Below are 21,741 nucleotides of genomic sequence, written 5' to 3'. Positions count from 1 at the left end.
GTAGAAAGGTGGGACGTCACATCTAGAAGCCACCTCCTCTTCCCCTTCTCCAGTGAACGACAAATCTGAACCTACCACCTGTCCAGGTTTGGGGAGCTAATCCAAAAGCATACACATTATTAACACACTTCAGAAGGGAACCGTCACCCCCCCCCCCCCCCCCCATAAGACCTGGGTCCCGCAGGGAATCCCAGTACTAAAACCAAACTTCCCCCAAGCACTCCTTTAACAAAACACACTCAAAAACCCAATCACTAACTGTCTGTGGACACACCACGGACACCAATTTGGACACCAAATGTAAGATGACGTAATCTATCTTACCGACATTCCCACATGTTAACAGGGCCCGGCCCCTTCCTCCCTAAAAGGACTAAGCAAGGTAAACCTGACTGAGCCGCTGAATATCAGAGGGAGAAGATAAGTTGAGTTCTGGACATTCATAGTCTGCTTGTAATTGTAAACTCTCTTACAGGCCAGTTTTAAATGAAGTTTAGGCGAAAATTCAGTCAGGAAGACTGGACAGGCTGTGCCGTTCCCTGGTGGCCTCCTCTCTCCCTGGGGGCGCACGGCCAGCTGATTAGGGGCGGGGTCGGGTAGTATCAGACGTGGGTGTCGTTACCGTAAACCAATCGCATTGGGGCAGGCAACGTTAAAAAACTGTTCTCCTCTCTTTTGCTGTCAGTTGTCATTTCAGCACGCTCCAAAGGTGACCCGCCACCACCCCTGACACCTCCAATCTACAGCAGAACCTGGCATAGCAGGAGAGTTATGCAACTTGGGCTCTACCACCACCACCACCAGTGTCTGAACTCCCAAGGGGGGATATGCCTCATCTCGGCTCGAGATCCCGGCCCCGGGTCTGTCCTGCGGCAGGATGGAGTCCAAGCCCCAAACAACTTGCAATATCATATTATACCTGTTATAATAAAGCATTGTTCAAATTTCAACAAGTCTCTCCGGATTGAATTACACGTAATGCATTTAGAGACAACTGCACCACGGGGTGTCCTGCAGAGTCAAGGAGGAGGGAAAACCATCCAGTAGTCTATTTTCTTAGTCTCATTTGGGTGTTCACCAAGTTATGTTAATTTAGGCTTCCACAGGAGCTGATGATTTACATTTATCATTTATGTGATGAACTGTCTTTTCATTATGCAGCACTTTCATCTATCAATTAACATGAAAAAACACGCTTCAATTTACAGAGGGAGGGAAAGCGGGCTGAGATCTGAGAAACAGTAACGTATGTCCTCCTCTCATAAACACAGTACCCAGCCCTGTCTGTGATCCAGCTGCTCGACATAAAGTGTCTCCTCAGTGTTGCTGTTGTTTAACATCACTTGAGCAGCTCTTTGACTCATTAGTGGCTGCACGGTGTTCTTTGTAATCCCACCACGTGTTCCTGGATTGCCTTTGTTGATGATCCACCGTCAAGGAGATGTCGGCAGGTAGATGACAGCACACATTACACCAAGACACAGAGGATTGACATTTTACCCCCGAGCAGCGTGAACGCCGGGAAGGCGGCTCCTGAGAGACGTCCCCTGACGAAATGACTGCTGGTGCAGGGACGCGCAGGGAGCTTTTTGAAGATCATGTGATTTAAAGACCGTAGGCAAACAGATTGTTCAGCATCAAGCTCTGCGCCTTGGAAACCATTTTTTCAAAGCTCCTGCCCATTTACTGTTCGGGAAGAAGCTCTGAAAAATACCCAGCAGCCCTTTAAGCATGTAGTAAACAACGATTGAGAATCCTCAGCCGAATGATGAAGCAGAGTTGTGGGATATCGCAGCGCGTCGGCATAATTGATGTCTTTTTACATTACAGCTTCAAGTGAAAAATCCATCTAGTCTTAAGCCAAATTGCTCCTCCTCTTAGCCCTCTGTTCCGTAGAGTAGCAAGGGAAATGCCAAGTGAAATTAGGAAGAACACAAGAGGCCTTTGATGTAGGTGCATGTGTATAAACACAACATGAAATGCTGCGGGCCTTTTTAAGCGTCATTGTCAGAACTCCTTCTTTATCTTTACGTAGGCATAAAAGGAAGATCCAAGAAAACCCTTTTTCACACAGTGGGAAGAGAATGCTGCGTAGATCAAAAAAGAATTAAAAAAAAAAATTCACAACTTTAGCACTCTGAGAAGCAATGAGCCACAAGGTCAATTATATGTAGACTGTGTAATGGAATGAGTCAATGATGTTTGCCAACTTCTCTCTGGAATTAATGAGCACTTGACACTTCATATTTCCCAGCTGGAGCTCAGGGGCATTACAATCAATACAAATAATTAATTTGCTGTCCGGCTGAGTGATGTCATGAAGTCCCGGCTCTAAAGAACCATTTAGCAAATATAAAATTATCGGTATCTCTGGAGAACAAGCCGCACAGTGGCTGCAGAAGTGAACGGCATGCTTGAGGTCCCACTGGCTGAGTGGAACAGGGGAGGGTGAGAGCAGAGGGGCTGGACAGGATGCACCGTAAAGTAAAATAGTCATGCAACTTTTGTTTCCCTTCAATAGAGAAGAGCATAAAGCAGATGAAGAAGTACATCTGTACACATCCACACTCAGAGAACTGGGCTGTCTTTGTTCACGTTGGTGTTGAATAGTTGTATTTGAATGAAAAACTGCTGTGAGTAAAGGTTGTACAACCTTGTTCAGGTTGGAAAACTGGGTGGGGCTCTCAGGCACAGTCTTAAGCTGGTTCAGGTCATATCTACAAGACAGGAACTATTTTTTTTCCATTGGTGACTTCGTATCAGAAACAACCGACGTAACGTGTGGAGTCCCCCAAGCTTCGATCTTAGCATCTACATGCTCCCACTAGGACAAATCATGCAAAGAAATAAAATTGACCACCATTGCTACGCTGATGACACCCAAATCTATGTAGCGCTATCACCAAACGACTATCGCCCCATAGATCTTCTGTGGCAGTGCATTGAGCAAATCAAAGACTGGATGTGTCAAAATTTCCTACAACTAAATGAAGACAAAACTGAGATCATTGTATTTGGTGCTAAAAAAGAAAGGTTTAAAGTAACCCAACACCTTCACTCTCTGTCCCTGAAAACATCAAATAAAGCCAGAAATCTAGGGGTTATTGTGGATTCAGATTTACACTTGGAGAGTCACATCAAATCAGTAACAAAATCGGCCTACTACCACCTCAAAAATGTTGCACGACTTAGAGGGCTCATGTCAGCTCAAGACTTAGAAACACTTGTACATGCCTTTATAACTAGTAGGCTAGACTATTGTAATGGTCTCCTTGCAGGTCTTCCAAAAAAAACTGTCAGGCAGCTCCAGCTTGTTCAGAACGCTGCTGCTAGAGTTCTAACAAAGACCAAAACATGTGAGCACATTACACCAATTCTTAAATCCTTACTTTGGCTCCCAGTATGTCAGAGAATTAATTTCAAAATCCTACTGCTCACATATAAATCACTACATGGTTTAGGGCCAAAGTATATCACTTATATGCTTCCCCTACATAAGCCTTCAAGATCACTAAGATCTTCTGACACCAATCTGTTAGTGATTCCCAGAGTAAATACAAATCATGTGAAAGCATCATTTAGTTACTAAGCAACAAACAGCTGGAATGAACTTCCTGAAGATTTAAGACTTGCCCCAACTCTGACCACGTTTAAAACAAGACTGAAAACTTTTATGTTCAGCTTCGCCTTCTGCTAAATTTGACCTACATTGCACTTTTAACCTCTGCTTTTAATTAAACAATTTAAATAAGATATTAATTTATAATTTTATTTGCTGTTTTTAATTGTCTTTTAATTCCTGCATTTTATTTCACTTTATTGTATGAAATGTTATGATGTGAAGCACTTTGAGTCTGCCTTGTGTATGAAAAGCGCTATACAAATAAAATTGCCTTGCCTTGCCTTCAGTTGAGCCATTTAACAGAGTGTTCCTCGGCGTCCTTTACAGTAGACATGGTTTAGAAATGGGGCCCAGCCACAGCCTCACTACAGATGTTTACAGCTGTTGGCGTGTGAGAAATAAACCAAACACTCACAGTGTACAGGGTTACTCATTTGTAAATCGTGCATATGGCGCAGCTTGGATCGCTGTTTGGTTGATCACATTGCCTCACGCTTCTTTAAAAAAAATGGACATGGCGCTTATGCTGACATGACATTTGAGTTTACACGTGAGTCTCTAAAAAAATTATATCCAATGTTTAGTGTTTAAATACTCTTTTATGAGTAATACTGTGATCACTTACTGTGTTTAAGTGCACACTAATATCTCACCGGACATGCAAACAGCATATTCAGTTAGGATAGTATGAATTAGGCTTTATGCTGAATGGAGAATTCTCAGATTATTACATGTGGGATAGTAGGGATAGTATTTAGGGTACAGGTATTCACTGATGAATGTAAACGGGAGTACTAGGCATATTTGTATTCACTAGCAATGTCCACAACTCAGTAGGAGAGCACAATCCTGCATGAAAAAAAGTGATTGATGTGGTGGGGGCCAATATCTTAATGTGTTAATGTGGGTTTTTGCTATTTAAAAAGACTGGACAGGAGGAGTCAGAACAGTGAGGAACAGTGCTTTGGATCTGGGGTCCTAGCAGGGATGAATACATAACCTGATGCAGAGAGGAGCAATGACGCCAAAACACGCCACGGATGCATCTCAATGATGACCTTGCTGACCTCTCAGAGGTCAATGGGAGATGTTGGGATTCTATAATATGGCTTCAGAGGGTTTTGCTGATCAGCAAATTTGATTTGTGAGTCATCAGGGAGAAGGGTGGATGGTCTTAAGACCCGCGATGGCCTTTCAAACTGTGCACTTTCATTTCAAGGGGAGAGGCGCGCAGACTAAGATGATTAGTATTGATCGTGATAAAAACAGGTTTACTTTCTTAGAGGTGTTAAAGGGGACTTCCTTGGCTGTGTTATATGACATTCATGGTTAAAAAAACCTCCCTTTGCTAGTCGAGAGAACCGCAAAGCTACAATGGAACTTCTTTCTTCCTATCCATCTAAGCCACCTACAAGGGGGATTCATTTCATTGGTGTGGGAACCATGATACCCAATTACTGTTCAAAGCGATTCAGTTCACTTATTTTCTATCATGGAAAAGTTGGCGTGCATGATTAAATCGGTTTACGCTACGTTCTGGTCTACTTTGAGGGCTCAACAACAAGTCGTGCATTTCATCATTCCCTGTAATGTGGGTGTTTCCGTAACCCCATGTGTAAGAACACAGTGGGGTTGTTTGTATTTGATATCATGAGAAGTTTGATCATGAGAGGGCGTTATGACATACCATGCTTGGTCCCATCTCTAAGCGATGATCAAATCCTCTCTTGGATTGCCTCTTGGCAATTCCTTGGCGAACAAAACGACAACTATTTACTTTCATTAAATGCTCCATTAACAACCTCTGCCTCCCTCTTGATCTGTTGCGTGAGTTGCCTCGCCCTCATGCTGACTCTAATTGAGGAATATTGAATGATGCAAAGACACACACACACACACACGCTGTGGGCTGTGGCAGTGTGTGTTTTTTAGCAGGGCTGGGACAGAGGCAGCCAGCATGAAGATGCAGTGATTGTGCGATGCTAATTACAGGGGCACATAGGATCGGCAAAAGCAACGGCATCACAAGACGATTGGCTTTGAGTATAAATGTTGATGATGCTTGCGAGTTAATTGCTGACGCTAAATCACGAGTTGTATAATTGCGTAGTGTCTCTGTGTTTTGGTTGTGTGCACGTGAAATAAATAGTGTAGCAATAGATGTTTTGAATTCTCCACCGGGGACAAAGATAGAAGGCAAGTAAAACAAACCATTTGATGCTGCAGTGACACGTGTTTGCGTTGATGCGTGCTGGCTCGCTCTCTCTCATTCTCTGTGTTCTACTGAAACAGCAGGTGAAACCCAGGCCCAGTGACACATCTGTAACTGGGAACGATGAGTGAAAACAAGTGTTTGCATTCTCATGAACGTGTTTAAGTAACGCAGCTTGTATGACAACAACAAAAACATTAATCGAGTTAAACCTGCTCATTGACCCAACAGTTCCTGGGTGATGATGAGATCACACCATGTACTGATAATTTACAGTTTAATTCATGTTTATTAGCAGCTGTATCAAAACAAAATCATTTCTGATTCAGTAGTGTCTGGTATTCTTATACACACACATCTAAATCACAGCTCAGAGTTGTTTTTTTATGTAAGGAAATGTTTTGGAAAAACAAACTTCAGTCCTACCATTCATCCATGTATTGATATGTAATAGGACGTCGATAGGACATTGTGTCATGCATTGTCGCTTAGCCCTGTGAGGCAAAACATAATCAGTAAAGTTCTCAACTGTTAAATATGAGGAAAAAGGATTTGCGAGAAACGTTTATTTGAAATGTGAAAACAGGTGCGTTACTTTTGGGGGGGATGTCAAAAAAAAGAAATATGAAATAACTGTTTGTTGTTGTCTTTTTAACCCCGGAGTGTTAGTACACCACTAACCCATGTACATCACAGGAGTAGAGCAATCTGGTTTTCATCCAGATGAGTTGTAATCAGCACAAAAAAATATTTGAGGATTGTATTCGGTGTGTATGGGTTTCCAAACGTACAGGATATCACATGACACTCATCAAAGAAACCAATGAACAAGGGAACGTCCGCTAGGAATCAGCATATAGTTTGGTTCAGTATAAAGGACAGTAATACCATTGTTAGAGATCACCTCACAGGCTTTGTTCATATAGTAATCAAGGACAGCCTTATTGGACTTGTCCCTCCCATCAACCCAGAGCTATGTGTAAGCAGATAATGTATCCTTGCTGCTCTACGATCATCTCCAGCAGTGTTGTCTGTTGAAATAACATAATACAAGTTGCCACTTAGCAATCATTTCACTACGTAGATGTATACCTGCACCAGTAGAGAAGATGACCTCACCTCATCAGATCTAAACAAAGTGGACGATGTGCGGAAGAATTTTCTACCATGACATCACTTCATTGACCTGAGCGCCATCAGTCGGTGTGGCAGGCCTTCAGGCGGCTCTGAATATGTGCCGGGGCGCTTGCCGGTGACACTTTCTGAAAGATTGTTTAGTGACACAGACAGGCATCATTACACACTTTCACGCTTCCATTCTCCCTCTATGAAATGTCACTCCGGATTGAGTGTCCCTTCACTTCAACTTGGCGGCGCGCTCTCCCTTCCACTGCACTTGAGTTTTTCGCACTTTGCTCTGCCACTATCCTTTAGTCTTCAACTTCCCCACATGTGACTACATCCTCACCTTGTCTTGTCTCCATCTCCCATTGCTTGACCCCATTCCAGCCTGGTCTGGTTTTAAAGCTGGCAGAAGTTGAATGTGCAGACTTCACTTTGTACTTGGCAAATCTTCAAAGTTTTTTTGGAGTTGGTCCACCAAAGATGAATCTGTGGCCGATAATGAATCTGTGGCCGATGATATTACATAGATCTAATCTGTATAATCCAAACCATTGCCTGTCTTAGCTGTGAGTCAGACAGTGTAATCATATACTGCAGTAAAATCCACTGCCTTCACAGTGTTCTACCAGTTATTCTCTTAATCATTGTTCCACTCCAATCAGTCTACGCTGCTTTAAAATGAGCTTTCATGAGAGCTTTTTAGGTGGATACTCCATTTGACTCTGCACATAAAAAGACATTTTATTTTTAAGAAAAGGTATTCAAACTCTATTTCTCAATCTTTATGAGAGGCTGAGGAAGGGGATGTTTTAATGTGGAAAGGAAACAAATGCACCCATGAGAATATCACATGTATCAGGGAGCACTATTACTGGTCTGGCCTCTGCAAGGTGAGTGTTGCAGGGCCAAAGGATTTATGGCTGAGAGGGACAAAACAGTCCCATTGCTCACGCAAAGACCGAATGTGCTAAATGTGCTTTCATTATTTGTCAGTACCATTTAGAAATCAAATAACAAGCAAGCCAAATTACAGCGGGAAGTGATTTTCATTTCCAATCCAAGTCAATTTCCAACATCTATTCCCATTTTTCCCTTTACAAATCACACGTTTTACATTTAAATAAGCTCAGAAAAAAAAGTAGTATTTTTATTTGGTCCATCTGGATTGAGATCATGAATACATAATTTCTAAACAGCTTGCAATATTAATAATAATAATAATGATATACCGCTAGTCAGACATACAATTCAATAAACAAATGTCACAATAATATTGCCGTGTTTTAATTATAAGAAACTACACAAGCGTACTAAACGATAATTTATTAATAAAATAAAACTTTCCCTTTTGTTGAAAATTAATATATATATAAAATAAACACACAGCAGTGGTGGGCCAGCAGTGTTGATGCCTTGGTAGTACGTCTGCATTAACATACAGCACAACAGGCGCTGTTTGGTCAGTGGGTCAGTAAGATTCCTGTCAAACAGAAAGCTAGCTAGCAGATGAACTGTCAGTGACAATTTACAGTGACAGGATGAACTGTCACTGTAAATTGTAAACAGCATTTGGTAAGTGATCAGCTTCTGTGATTTTACATCTGTTAATTTGTCCAGCATGTTGTTTGTATTATATGGTTAATATTGTTCCCTCCGATTAGAATTATATTTGAATGCCGCATGCTCTCGAGTGTTTTATTGCAGTACTTTTGATTGATTATTTTGTCATGCTTTGTTGTAAATACATTTGAATAGTTCTTGTGAGTTTACTCGTCGTTGACTTAATTACATGAATTTGACAATTATGCAGCATCCCGTCATGCGCATCTCTATGTATCTGCAGTTAGTGTATTTGTAGGTGTTGAGCATTATGTAACAGTTTATTTCACTTTAAATGTTACAGAGTGGAGTCGTAATGAGGTTATTAGGTTATTCAACTACAGTAAGACATCACAGGAATCCTAGGTAGAATATGCACTGCCAACCACTGATACATTACAGCTCACAAACACAGAAAGCTAAAAGTGAAAGTAGCCAATGAAAATATATCTGGTTGCTTCTTAAATGGATTTCTTTCACTGGATTCAATACAGAGGTTTCTTTGTGCAAGCACCCAAAGGCCATTAGAAAAACCGCAGGTTGGAAATATCCACAATGGGTTCAGCTGTGGTGCTTTGCTTGGTTTTAAATATGGCCGCTTAATATTGCTGTCAAGCGTTTTGACACTGAAATCCTTTAAACATACAATCGTATAGTCTTCTTAATACCAAGACAATTAAAGAAGAAAGATATGCAATTCATGCACAGTATTTGACCTCCAAATTAAAATTAAAATTCTAGGCCGTTTCCATGGTAGTTGATATGAATAAATGAATAGGATTTCAATTCTCACTGCTGGACAATGGAGTTTATGATCACATCTCCGACTTGTCCTTCACTGGAAATAAATGCTCTGTCGCTCCACCGATGGAGACTTTAAAGGCCATTCACACTAATGTTGCGTGGCAAAGGAGGACGGTAATAAGGGTTAGGGTTAGAAAGGAGGAAAAGAGGGATGCATTCTTTTTACATAATAGAGTACACCCTGGCTTTGTGGTAATTACATTTCCTGTGACACACAATTCAATGGAAGGACAAGAAACCCCCCAGGATGCAATAATACATTAGTATCGTCACAGGATGAATAGATTATGTTTTGCGTCCGCTCTGACAACGGCTCACTTTGAACAAGTGAAAATGTCAGAGCACCGGCGACAGGGGGAACGAGGTGGCATCGCTTGGTACAGCGGCACTAGTAATGCACTGCAAGTGACAAGTAAGCGAGGCGAGTAAGTGTCTGAACAAGAGCAGGTGGAATGAGACACTGTAGATGGTGCAATTACGGTACGCATTGAAAATATTGTAATTTTCCTTAATCGTAAACGTCGGAGAGATACAACACATACGACTGTTGCACATACTGATTTGTTGAATAAGCCAAAGCCCCCGTTGTATAGTCAGGTAGGGAAACGTATCTATGTAGTACGACATTAACACTGCCATTAAATTCAATATAGAGCACCAAAATAAGACAAAGGAGGTGGAAGCTGCTAATGGACACCAGGATTGTGTACGAGATATCTAGTCAGAGCAGAGCTAGATGGATGAACTAACCAATAAATGTATAGATGGAAGGACACGTTGATGGATAGACCGACTGAAGGACGCGCTGGTGACCTGATGGATGGGAGGAGATGGCAATTGGCCAATGTAGGAGGGTTAGCCAGGGGCTACAAAAGCCATTGTTTGTTTGATATCATGGTTTATGGTCAACGTGTAAGCTCTACAGTAGGGGCTGTGCGTGGACACTACGTTACATCTAAAACATCTCCCAAAACCATGAAACAACTGGTCTAGTCAACCTGACAGGAGGTCAGATTTGCCTAAGGACGTATAGATTCAGAGGTAGGAAGATAAGCTAACTCAATTCTTTGATTCTCTGATGACCAAATGTGGGAAGTACACTTGCAATGTGAGTTGGTGATGTGAATACGGACACTCTAGTGAGGCGCTTCTGACCAATGCACTTAAACCACAGCTGCTTCACTGAAGTTGTTTACTGACCACCAGGCTCGAGCCAAGTGACTGTTAGTTCCTCGATGAAGGTTCCACTGCAGAGACATTATATATACATGCCTTTATCAAAAATAAGATGCTTCAATTGTTGTGCGTTTTAAAGAGGCACATTTAAAAAAACAGAATTGTTACTAATGCTAATGCTCAATAGTGTTGCCAACAAAGTAAATGTCATTCCACTCTATCGTGTTAACATAGCAGCTGGTACAATTCATCGACTGGATTCAGGAGCACAGCAATAACTCAGCTATTCTTTTAGCCCAATTCATTTGAAATGCTCGGTCAAATTATAAGGTATCATACTGATAGTAGTTTGTTGTCAAAGGAACAACACACTTCTCCATTATGCTTCCTTTGAACAGTGGACTAAAGAATCTTTCCACATGATTTGAATGGTGGTGTAAACATCTGTAGAGAAGACACTATCATACTTAATGTATATTAAAAAATAAGATCAAAACAGCAACATGATTTACTAACAACAAACCCAGGAAATAAAATAATATCATATATATCTTAAGCTGTCCTTTCACATTGGTGTGATTAAGGAAATAAGAAGATATATGTTGATTGCTTTCCCCTCGGACGACCTGTACTGACTAGTGTGTGATCTAGAAGCCTCATCACTTGGAGAGTGCAAGTGACCAGACGAGCTAGAAGGACTAGTAAAGCACGGCTTGATTAAACAGAAAGATGAAGAGAAATGATTTGGGCTGCTCAAACAGCTAATCTTAATTTTCCTGCTAGCAAGAGCTGAGCTTGTTAAAAAGTGTGCACCTGTTTGTTCTCCTCTCCGCCTCTTTCTCTCTTGCCAAACCTCTCCTCCATATTGTGTTTCAACTTGTTCTGTCCTTAGTTCAAAATTGGAACATATTCAATGTCATCTCTTTAGACTTCTTCACAAGTGGCCTCATTAGAAAGAGTCTTAAAAGGAAGAGACAGGCAGCGTTTGAATATTGCACAGATATTTATTTCTCCCCCTGACGTTTCCTCAGCCTGAAAAATCACTCTCAATTACTGTCTTTATTCTTGTGTTTCCACCACTGGATGGTAAAAGGCAGGAGAGAGACATTGGTCGCACTACAAGGTGAGCCGGCAGGCGCCCGTCAACTTTAGCCTCTGTGGGGAAATGCTGAATCTTCCAAGACTACAACACCAGACAGCTGCTGAAACATGCAGTGTTGGTTTGCTTGATGATCTATTGCTCCGGTTTTAAGTGATAAGAGAGATCAATCAATAAATATCAAACAGAATATGAACAATTCCTCCCAAACGGTTGAAACTACTGATACCTTCATTTGTATTATGAGATGTGCCAAATACATTTTTGTATGTAGCCACTGAAGGTCAATACACACCGGGGACGTTTTTCTTTCTCTTTTTACAATTCATTTAAATATCGATATTTCTTTTTCAAAAGAGTTGTTTTTCTCATGAGTAATTTTCCAGCGCAGTGTGTGGACCACAGCGTCCTGCGGGAAGCAGTTCTGAGTCTAAAGGATCTTGAAACACTGTTGCACGGTACAGCAGTGCCATCAATTGTTGAACATGTTAAGAGGATCCAGCGAGGGACACAAATTCATAATGGCTTGTTGTAGTCAGAGGACATTTACTAATTAGCATGAAGCGTCCTTGGATTAAAGTGTCATGTGCGGCACTTAGAATTAATGATCAATATATCATTGTTAAATCCATTGTGATACCATGGCACGATGAACATTACCAAACAAAGATGACTGGGTTATGTTCAACCAGAGGTGATGAAGATGTATCAGGAGGCTGCTTGTCTTCTGGGTAAAAACTGCCTCGAAACAAACTACTGAGGGTAATATGGTAAAACGTTTTACTTTGCTGTTGAGAGTTTCACACCACACACGTAAAATAATGAACCCCACCGGGTACATGTGGCCAAATATCAGAAAGCACTTCTAAAAGTGGAAAAGTAGCCCTTCGCAATTCTGAAAAAAGCAACAACAGGCCGCTTGACACAGATCTGCAGAGACAACAATAAGATGAGGAAAATCCCTTTCTAGCCATTGAAATTATTCAGTGATAATTAACAACACTTTTATCGGATCAAAGCGGTGCCTAGGGAGAGGGCTGTTAACTGATAACCATTCATACTGGGTAGGAGTCCCTTCTTAGACAGTCCTAAGATTACCAAAATAAAATGCATTATTAATTAAAAAAACTGCAGCAAAAGGATTTTCATTCATTCATCTGATGATATATGTGTTTTCTGCAGGCCTGTATGGCTCATTACAGACACACTTTCATTTGAAATATAACTAGATATGGAAATAATGGAAACCTATCTTAATATAATCAATTGATTTGAATGGAGCCGTGATCTATATGACATGCTCATTACCAATTGGCAACGCGAACTGTGAGCTTCAGGAGGACTGTTTTACGCGGCCTTTTCATTTCGTCTTCGATAGTCGAATAGAAGATGCTCCCCTCTACTGTCCAAAGACATTTATCCTGACCGAAGTGAGAACATTCTGACCCGAACAAGCAGTCCTAGTTTAATAATCATGTAATATGCTTAAATAGCCATGCATGTACCTCCCTCCTCCTCATTTGTGACGTTATACTGAACAATGCAACTATTCAGCAAAAATTAAGGCTGCACTCGCATGTGCTGGTTATCAGTGTCATACCTTTCACATCCAAATTAACAAGCCCAAATTCCATGTTTGAACAGTAATATATTTAACTTGTGATTTAATACAATTGCCTGTATGATCATGTTTTACTAGCCTGCGGCCCTGAATAGGATAAGCGGTTACAGATGATCCACGAATGCATGTTTTATAATTTCTTCCAACAGCAAATCTCACAGCCAACTGTCATGACGACATATCTGATCGGACCTTTTATTTACTGCGTGCCACTGTACAATCTACAAGGCCCTGTGTCCTCTGGATAGTGTACGTTCAACATGTTGGACTGGTATTCCCATACACAGAATGAAATCCACTCAGTGCATTGCTATCCTTGGGAACTGTATGTATGCGTGTGTGTTGTTCCCTCACCAGGCTATAGCTGACAAAGAAGGACTCCTTGAAGATTTTTTTGCACATCCAAAAACAAAGAGGGAAGGCAGAGAGCACAAAACCCATTCTCCCCATTTTCTCAAGGCAATTACACAGATAACGCTTGGAAAATTGGGTTATTTTTGCGTTGCAATGGAGGCATAATTGGTGTTAAAACAGAGCAAAGAGCTTAGAAGATTGTTCCTTCTGTGTTTGATTTACAAAGCTATGTGTATGAATGCTGAAACCTTGGAACATAGTACATAGAAAACTCATGCTCTACTATCATGTTAATTAAAGATATGTTCGTGCATCACTCAAGAGGCTTTCTTCGTGTACTCGCGTTTTGGTCTGCAACTTATGCACTACAGAAGAATGGTCACAGCACTACAGAGCAAAGTTCCAATGCCAGACGAGGGAATTGAGGATAAAGAAATGAAGTCCTCTGAAGCAAGATTCAAAACTATTACCCCGGCAGACAAGAGTTGTTCAGATAAAGAAAAGGAGCCATGAAAATTGAGAACTTTCTACACTGTGGTTCACAGAGCAAAATCACCGACTGAAAGTTACTCCACAGCCGAGCACTGTGTTGATTGGGCAGTGGAAAGGCAAAATGGCCTTCGTTTCATTTGTGCGACAAATCATACAATAGTGTGTTTGTGCTATGCAATGTGCACACAGCGTCATTGCAGCTGCATGCCTCTGTGGTGGGCAGCTGAGGGATCTGTCCGGCAGATGCTTGGCCGTGCTGTTTTATAAGGAACAAGGTAGAATTGTCTATTAATCACTGAAGCTGAGTGAGGGAATGCTAAGAGAACATTTGGGGGAGGGGGGGGGGGGGTATCTCCTCTGCATGGGGGTGTTGCTATAAAGCACAAGCGTTCTTCCGACAAAAGTTCTTAAATCTGATCCGTTCTCTTGTAAACATTCTTCGTTTTAATAATGGCGGTATCGGGCTATCAAAGCGGAAATGTGAGACTCCGTAAAGGACGTAGTTAGCGGACCAATCGCAGCCTGGTGCGCTGCGGGAGGCTTGCGTTGCTGACGCATAAAGCCTGTGCCATCTTGGCATTAGGATGATGTTAAGTTTAATAAAACACAACAAATAGAACACGCGTTTCCCTGATTTTTTAGAGTATATTATGCTCATGCTGAAACTATGTTTGGGATTGATTTTCATATCATTTACGGTTGTTGGTGTGCCGTAAGATTTTTTCTGTGTCTCAAGTGTGCCTTGACGCAAAAAAGGTTGAAAAACACTGGTCTAGTCATTGAAGCTTAAAAGAGGTTATACTACAGTAAAATACTTGGCTCGGCTGCCTCAAACCTGCTAGACTGGAGTGCAGCAGAGTGCATGGATGCACCTCAGCATAATTGTATTTACTTGTTGCACTATGTGTACACAAACATATTTGACAGTAGCTTGATATATTCAAAAAGCTTGAAAGGTAAGCATTGATTATATGTAGTAATTATGCACTACATCTAGACTTGTGAAATGCTTTTTAATTCCGCTATGCAAACAGTAAAAGACTCAAATGAAAAAGATAACAAATAATACAAATTAAATTAAAAACAAGCTTTGGGCCACTCTTGATCTTTTGCCTCCTCACATTCTCCAGTGGCCCCAGGGGCGTACCGTGATGTGTTACACAACAACCCACCGTAGCCTCAAGAGTTTACTCTGGAACATTACCAAAATAGTAAATCACAGCAAAGTAAATAACCCAAAGCTGATAGTAACATTAGTGCGGGTTGACACTTCCATGTTGTTCAAGATAGACATCCCAGGGCCTTTGTTACAAATATTCATTTCACTTTATTTTTTACTTTTGTGCTTGTATTCTCTTGCTGTCACACATCCGCTCGATAGATACCTATTTACATTCAAGTGCCTCGAAACATGGCTATTATTTCAAGATGATTCATGAGAGAGAAAGTAGTAAAAGGTGTCTCCGTCAAAGGAAGTCATCGTACTGCGACTTAAAGTCAAGCGTACCCAATGTGACGGTGAAAGCAAGTGAAAGCAAAAAAGAGCACAGCGGGATAGAGGGATAAGCGGTTATTGTTTCTGGTGCAGTTTTCTTTTTGTACCTTGGCCTGCAATGTTGGATTTAGGTCATATCGGCACTCCAATTTGAAACAAAAATTGCCCTTTTAGCGCCATGTTCCTGTAAAGCCAACCATCTGTTGAAACAAGGGATCTTTCAAGGTAACAATGACATGCTGGCATAGATGCTGCCAGGCTTTTGTTGAGTCTTACTTCACTCTCTGTCCACTCTGGAAAGCATATTTACTTTTCGTGTCATCTATGAGTGAATGTCCAATACTTCAGGACTAAAAAAATAAACACAAAACAAGCATTCCATGTGCAAATCTAAATCCATTGTTGTGTGGTACCAACACAAATTGAAGCATTAACGAAAAACAAAAAAGACCAACGGATGTCAAGTGGACCTAATACAAAAGTTTCCTCCTTCCAACAAACGTCAGGGCCAGACCAAGGATGTACTGGAATAATTATTTTCTGTCAGTGCTCATGTTTTCTGAGGAGAATGAATCACTGAGCGCTAGACAGCTTTCTCTTACCTTTGAGGTCCAGGTTGCGGGCTCCATTGGAGTGCTGCGTAACGGTGCGTGAGTCGATCTTGAGAGTATGTACATTGTTGGCGTCCCGGGACACCACCACGTTGTGCCATTGGTTGTCATTGAGTGGCTTGTCAGAGTTTCCCTTCATCAGTGACGGCCCGTTGCCAAGATCAAAGACATAGTGGACATATCTGTGAGGATAGACATCATAGTATGTGTTATTACGGCGGATGGGGATCATTTCCATTTGTGTTTATTTCAATCGTGGTTACTGAACATCTTAGATAACCAGTTGGATTGTGTGGCTCAACATTTGATCAAGCTAGCAATAATAGAACATTTAAACTTTTTGCAAGCGATATGGTTTAAGTTACGCAAAATACCCATCTATAAAAGCGTCAAATATTCTGCTTCAATCCATATTTCTTGCCGTTTAGTCTTTCAAAAAACCCTGCTTGCCCAATCGATGAATGCAACTTTATTACAAGCGGCCGTGTAGCAGCAATCTAACACTACCATCATTTCATTTAAATAACCGGAATAAATCACACTTTTTAGGCTAACTGTATGTAATGCATGTAATGACGGACATTCAAAGTTCAGGTAAAAAAAATCATTGTCCATAACATTAAGTGCAGATACTCGTCATTGTTCCTGATTATCAGAGCTCAGCAGCAACATCTCTAAATGCACAGTAGGGTTGAGATTATTTTTGTACTATCTTCGTGCTGACGGCACGAAAAACATATTGTATCATCATTGATTAACTGCATCTACTGCTACCATTACACCATTGTCATTACAAATCAAAAGACATTATTCATTTCAAGGACAAAATGTAATAACTTCTGGAAATTGGGATATTCAACAGCACCAGTTAGAATCTGAAATGTATTTCTCCTCCTAAATATTTTCTTTCAAAAACACTCAACCTCCAGTTGATGTGAATGGCTCTACCGCTTTGCCTCTAATGTCCCCATTCTATTCTTTGTTCAAGAATAAATTGTTGAAATAAATAATAGTACCACTGTTTGTGGCTGTACATGAGGCCTGGGGTTAAACATTTGTTTACTCGCTGACATGTAAATATAGAAACCTGTTTTTGTCTAAAAGGCCCTTTTTGCCCAGAGCCAGATGAGGTGGCAAAGTTCCCTCCATCACATACAGTTGCTTGCCTTTTGGGTTAAGGCTATTCAAGGAATGTGTTGTGGTGCTAGTCCAGCTCCTTTATGGTGCCTCTTGTCTCTGTGTGGCAGAAGCAGCGTAGGCTTTGTGTTGTAATTGTTCTTACTATAGAGATAAACACGTAAAGGCTTCTTTCAGGTACTCTAATTATGAACAGATTTTAGGGGGATACAATTCATAGTCTCAACCTTTGGGGTTGATGCTAGCTTCTAAATCCAAGATTTGCCAAAGATTTGCCTTTACGTGTCAAGGAATAGCATTTTGATTCACAATCCTACATTAACAGGTACGAGTCTGGTTGCGATCATTGCACCAAAGCCACTTTTGTTCCGCCAACCCGGATTCATTGCCGCTTTAAATCCCCGAATGCCTGTTTTTATTTACTTTGCTGATCCAAAAACCTATTTTAAAGGAGATTTAGTTTGAAAGACTTTTCCTTGTGTGGCGATCAATTGATGATCTACCAGACTCTGCACTCTATTTCACTCAGTGAGCCACGTTAGAATCAGCAGGAAATGGGCTAGATGGCAATGCAAAGTGATGCATTAGAGGACAAATCAAATGGACTTGTGAGGACACACAGTGGCTTTCATTTGACAATGGCAGATTTAAGAAGAACTAAAAGCTATGGAAGAAGTAGTGCCATAGAGTTTTTGAATCCATCCTAATTTTAGATCAGCGACTCTTAGTTTAAAGTGCAATGGTTCATAACAAGTTACTTCCCTCTTACAGTATAGTGTACACAGTTCTGTATTTTTGAGGTTATAATGAACTTATTTATCCTTTTCGGTCATGATTCATCTCGTAGTCGCCTGGCACGGTTCCATGCTTAAATGTCTTTCTTTAAGGTTTTTCTCAAACTGAAATATATAGTGAGTGATATATAGATGAACCGCCTAAGGTGCCACCCATGTATTTGACCTGCCATAACAACGCAAGTTGACTTATTAAGTAGTGTCGTTCAGATATTATACGTGACATTTACTATCTTTTTGAGTACTTTTTTTAAAACGCTTGTTGTTTTACTCACAATGATTATCAATCTTTTGTTTTTGTAAAGTGATTGACAAGTTCAAGGTCGGACAAAGCTCCCGTGTGTTATCCTACTGCTGGTCTAGTTGAACAAGGTACAATAATGAAGATAACCCATTCAAATACTATTGTAGTTGTTGCAGGCAATGCAAGGCAGAGTGTTTGTTTCATTGTTGTTTGTGCATGAAGCTTTTTTGTGCCTTCCAGTTTTCACAGTGTTTTTTCACGTGCACTCTTTTATGAACAGAGTGGACACCGTCACTGTTACGCTCTATCAGGGGAAGTGGAGCTCCATTTATTGTGCAGGCAAAAATGTTTTGGGCCCAAATAAAATAAAACATGCAATGCTACTCATGTACTCAAGTACCATTTTACTTACCCTTTCACCAGTTCCACAACAATAAAGTCACTACCGTCTCCCGAGTTAAAGAGCATCAGTCCGTCAGGGGTGGTGGTTTTAAACTGAAAGAAGAGGTGCATGGATGCGTAAGCTTGTAAAGTGGCCAAGGCTAAGTAGCTGCCTTTTGTCCGAAACGTCACTGGATCTGCAATGATGTGGCGCATGCCAAAGCGAGCGTTCAGCTCGCAGTAGGAGATGTCGCCGTTCTTGCACTGGTCTAGATAGGGCAGCCCGTTGAAAGTCAGGCCCTGGAGATGCCCGATGAAGTTTGAGGGCACCACAGATATGAAGCGTCGCTCCGTCATGATGCCCGTCTCGATGTTGTGGAACTCCAGACGTGTGTGAGCACCAGTCATCTGGCCTGATGTGGAAGAAAAAAAATAGCATCAACAAATACGGGAAGCAGAAGGTAACCAGGGGAAAATATTAAGGATCATGTAATTCCAAGCAGATCTACTTAATGCTTTCAAGTCCCATATGTTTAACTTAATGAGAGGCATATAAATCTGGAGCACAGTAAATCAATGCAATTGCACTGTAATTTACTGTATATGCTTTGGTGATGAGCACATATTTTATGGTTTCGGCAGACCTTTCATATGCTTATTAGATCTGTGTTTAGCTGCTTGTTAAAACAGTATGTGTACAGTATATGTTTTAATTGTATTCGTTCATAAAAGCAGAGTCAATTTGTTTAATCTGCTGTGGAGCAAATTATGTTTGCATGAAGTTGCAGAAAATCTCTGCGAGGCAGCGTTTACGTGGTGTTTACAGTGAGACATGAAGTAATGAGCTCGGCGAGCTACCGATTAAAATGCCGTCCGCACTCGGGCCTCTTTCTTCCTCCTTGTTAACAAGTTTGTGAAATGCTCAAACTTCCCAGGGTCATTCCTGGCTTCTGGCCTCAGCGCGCCCACGACCATTCCATCATCTGGCTCTCACCGTTATCTCACCTCATCCTTTGCCCTGCCATCATTTTGCCTCGGGCAACAATACTGCAAGTAACCATGACTCCATCTCGTCTCTTGACCTTTCAGCCTTCTGTTATTTTTCCAAGAAGTTGTCAGACCTTGTACCTCAATGCTTTTGTACATTCGTTGGTATTTGCTATAGAAAAGGATCAACTTCTCATTTCTTTTTACAGTACAAATTACAAATACATACTCCTCTCATTTGTGCGGGCTTGCGTTGGATGGAATTATCTATTTCCAGCCTTAGAAATGATCTTAAATATATTTAAGATCAATAATACATATTACAAACCGTATGCCGCCTTTAGGTTGGACTTATCATTATAATTAGATATCCGCTTCTAAATGAGTCGGTATAATAAGGAATAGACAAACACACGCTCTGTAGGTGGAGGTGTTCCTGTGGAGTGATGCATGTGGATCTGTGATTGGACTCTGGACACTCACCGTGGTCACCCTATAGGAATGTCCGTAGCTAAAAGATCTTACCTTCCACTGTGACGTTATCCACAGACAGCTGCAGGCTCTTGCCCCTTCGCACCACCTTCACTGTGTGCCACTCATTGTCGTTCAGCTTCTGCCCAGCAAACAGCGTCTCAGGGCCTTTGCCTGTAGTGGAGTAGGGGGAGGGGGGCGAATCAAAAACAGCACAGTGGAAAAGCTGTGCGTGCCTACTCATGCACCCCCCACACAAACAACACAGTTTACACACATTAGGTGACAGTGCTGGAGGAGAAAACCTGCATGTTTGCCAAACACATTCACACTATGGATCCTCCCTGTACACTGGAAAACTAAAGAAATCAAATACACACCCCCCCCCCCCCCCCCCCCCCGACAAACCGTCTGTCAGATCAAATGTCTTCTCACACAGTGACCACAGAAAGTTGTCACGGTCAAACAGACAAATAAGTCATCACAGATTGAGGAAAAAGAAAGATTGGAGGAGGCAGCCGACTCGCTCTTGGAGATCTCACGCTACAAATCCTGTTTGACGTTGTGTTTTGTGTCCCACTTTAGCATGAGGTGGACTCCGCTGAGGGGGAGCAGGACATTCCCTCCTCGCCTTGCAGCTGTTCGACCTCTGCAACCCAAGGGGACAGTTTGATGCAAAGGCATATGGGTTTGACTGAAGTGCGTTACATAATCATACGAGTTCAAAACTGGGCATTTCTATCCTGCCAATAACGTCACCTCATTACATCAACATCCACGAGACAAACTGTGGGTGTGAGGGAGTGGCGGTGGGGCAGATTTGAATTAAAACAGCTGTTGTGAATCCTTCATTCGATGCACCACGAGGAGTTGATGGCACTCATGGTTCTTGTCTGGGCAACGACTGGTGCTGGTAAATAGCAGCGTTAAAGGGTTCAAAAATAGACTTATGAGTTGTACAGTATGTGACATTAAACAGAAGAATATTCCGTCATATGGATGCAGAAGCTTAAATAAAGGCATGTCAGTTTTAGGAGATTACGTAAGCAACAGCATAATAAAAGGAGACTTTCACCTCTTTGGCAACAGGGCAGACTCAAATAGCAGAAAGCAGGAGGGGACGAGTCACTTCTGTAAAGCCCCCTTCTGCATTGCGCTCGCATTCAAGCAAGGGCCATTGTGAGCGGTGAATAAGGAAATGCTAAATAAAAATAAAATGATTATTCTTCCATCGTCAGTGATGGATTATTCACACAGATCTAGTTTTAAAAATCATACTCTTCACGCAGGACACTGGCTCTTTTCTGACTGGTTGGCTCGCTAAAGCATGAGAGTATTATACAAGACGCTTGACTGGATGATGTAGTGCAGCCTGGCAAAATATGATTGCCGCCTTGCTAGTAGTGTGGGACATGATGTAGTCTAGTTAAAAAAAATCTCCCCAATTTGTGACAAAAACACACACACATGGCCCACTAGAGCATTGTTTTCCCTTTTACTTTTTATTATTATTATTT

At 41.4% G+C, this 21,741-nt stretch overlaps 1 protein-coding gene across 13 annotated transcripts in view; it reads right to left on the bottom strand.

Annotated features, from left to right (window-relative positions):
- The window catches only part of nrxn2b (neurexin 2b), a 551,159-nt gene that overhangs the window by 230,016 nt on the left and 299,402 nt on the right, over window positions 1-21,741 (bottom strand). For all 13 annotated transcript variants that reach the window (XM_078105711.1, XM_040180539.2, XM_040180546.2 and 10 more), the window contains 3 exons: window positions 20,279-20,398; window positions 18,798-19,179; window positions 16,202-16,392 (listed from right to left, as the gene is read on the bottom strand). In XM_078105711.1, the coding sequence (XP_077961837.1) occupies window positions 16,202-16,392; window positions 18,798-19,179; window positions 20,279-20,398 (693 nt within the window). The remainder of the gene's footprint in view (window positions 1-16,201; window positions 16,393-18,797; window positions 19,180-20,278; window positions 20,399-21,741) is intronic.

This window comes from Gasterosteus aculeatus, chromosome 7 (assembly GCF_964276395.1).
Source record: "Gasterosteus aculeatus chromosome 7, fGasAcu3.hap1.1, whole genome shotgun sequence".
Lineage (NCBI taxonomy): Eukaryota > Metazoa > Chordata > Actinopteri > Perciformes > Gasterosteidae > Gasterosteus > Gasterosteus aculeatus.
The sequence above is the reverse complement of the archived record's forward strand: the minus strand, read 5'-3'. Positions and strand labels throughout refer to the sequence as shown.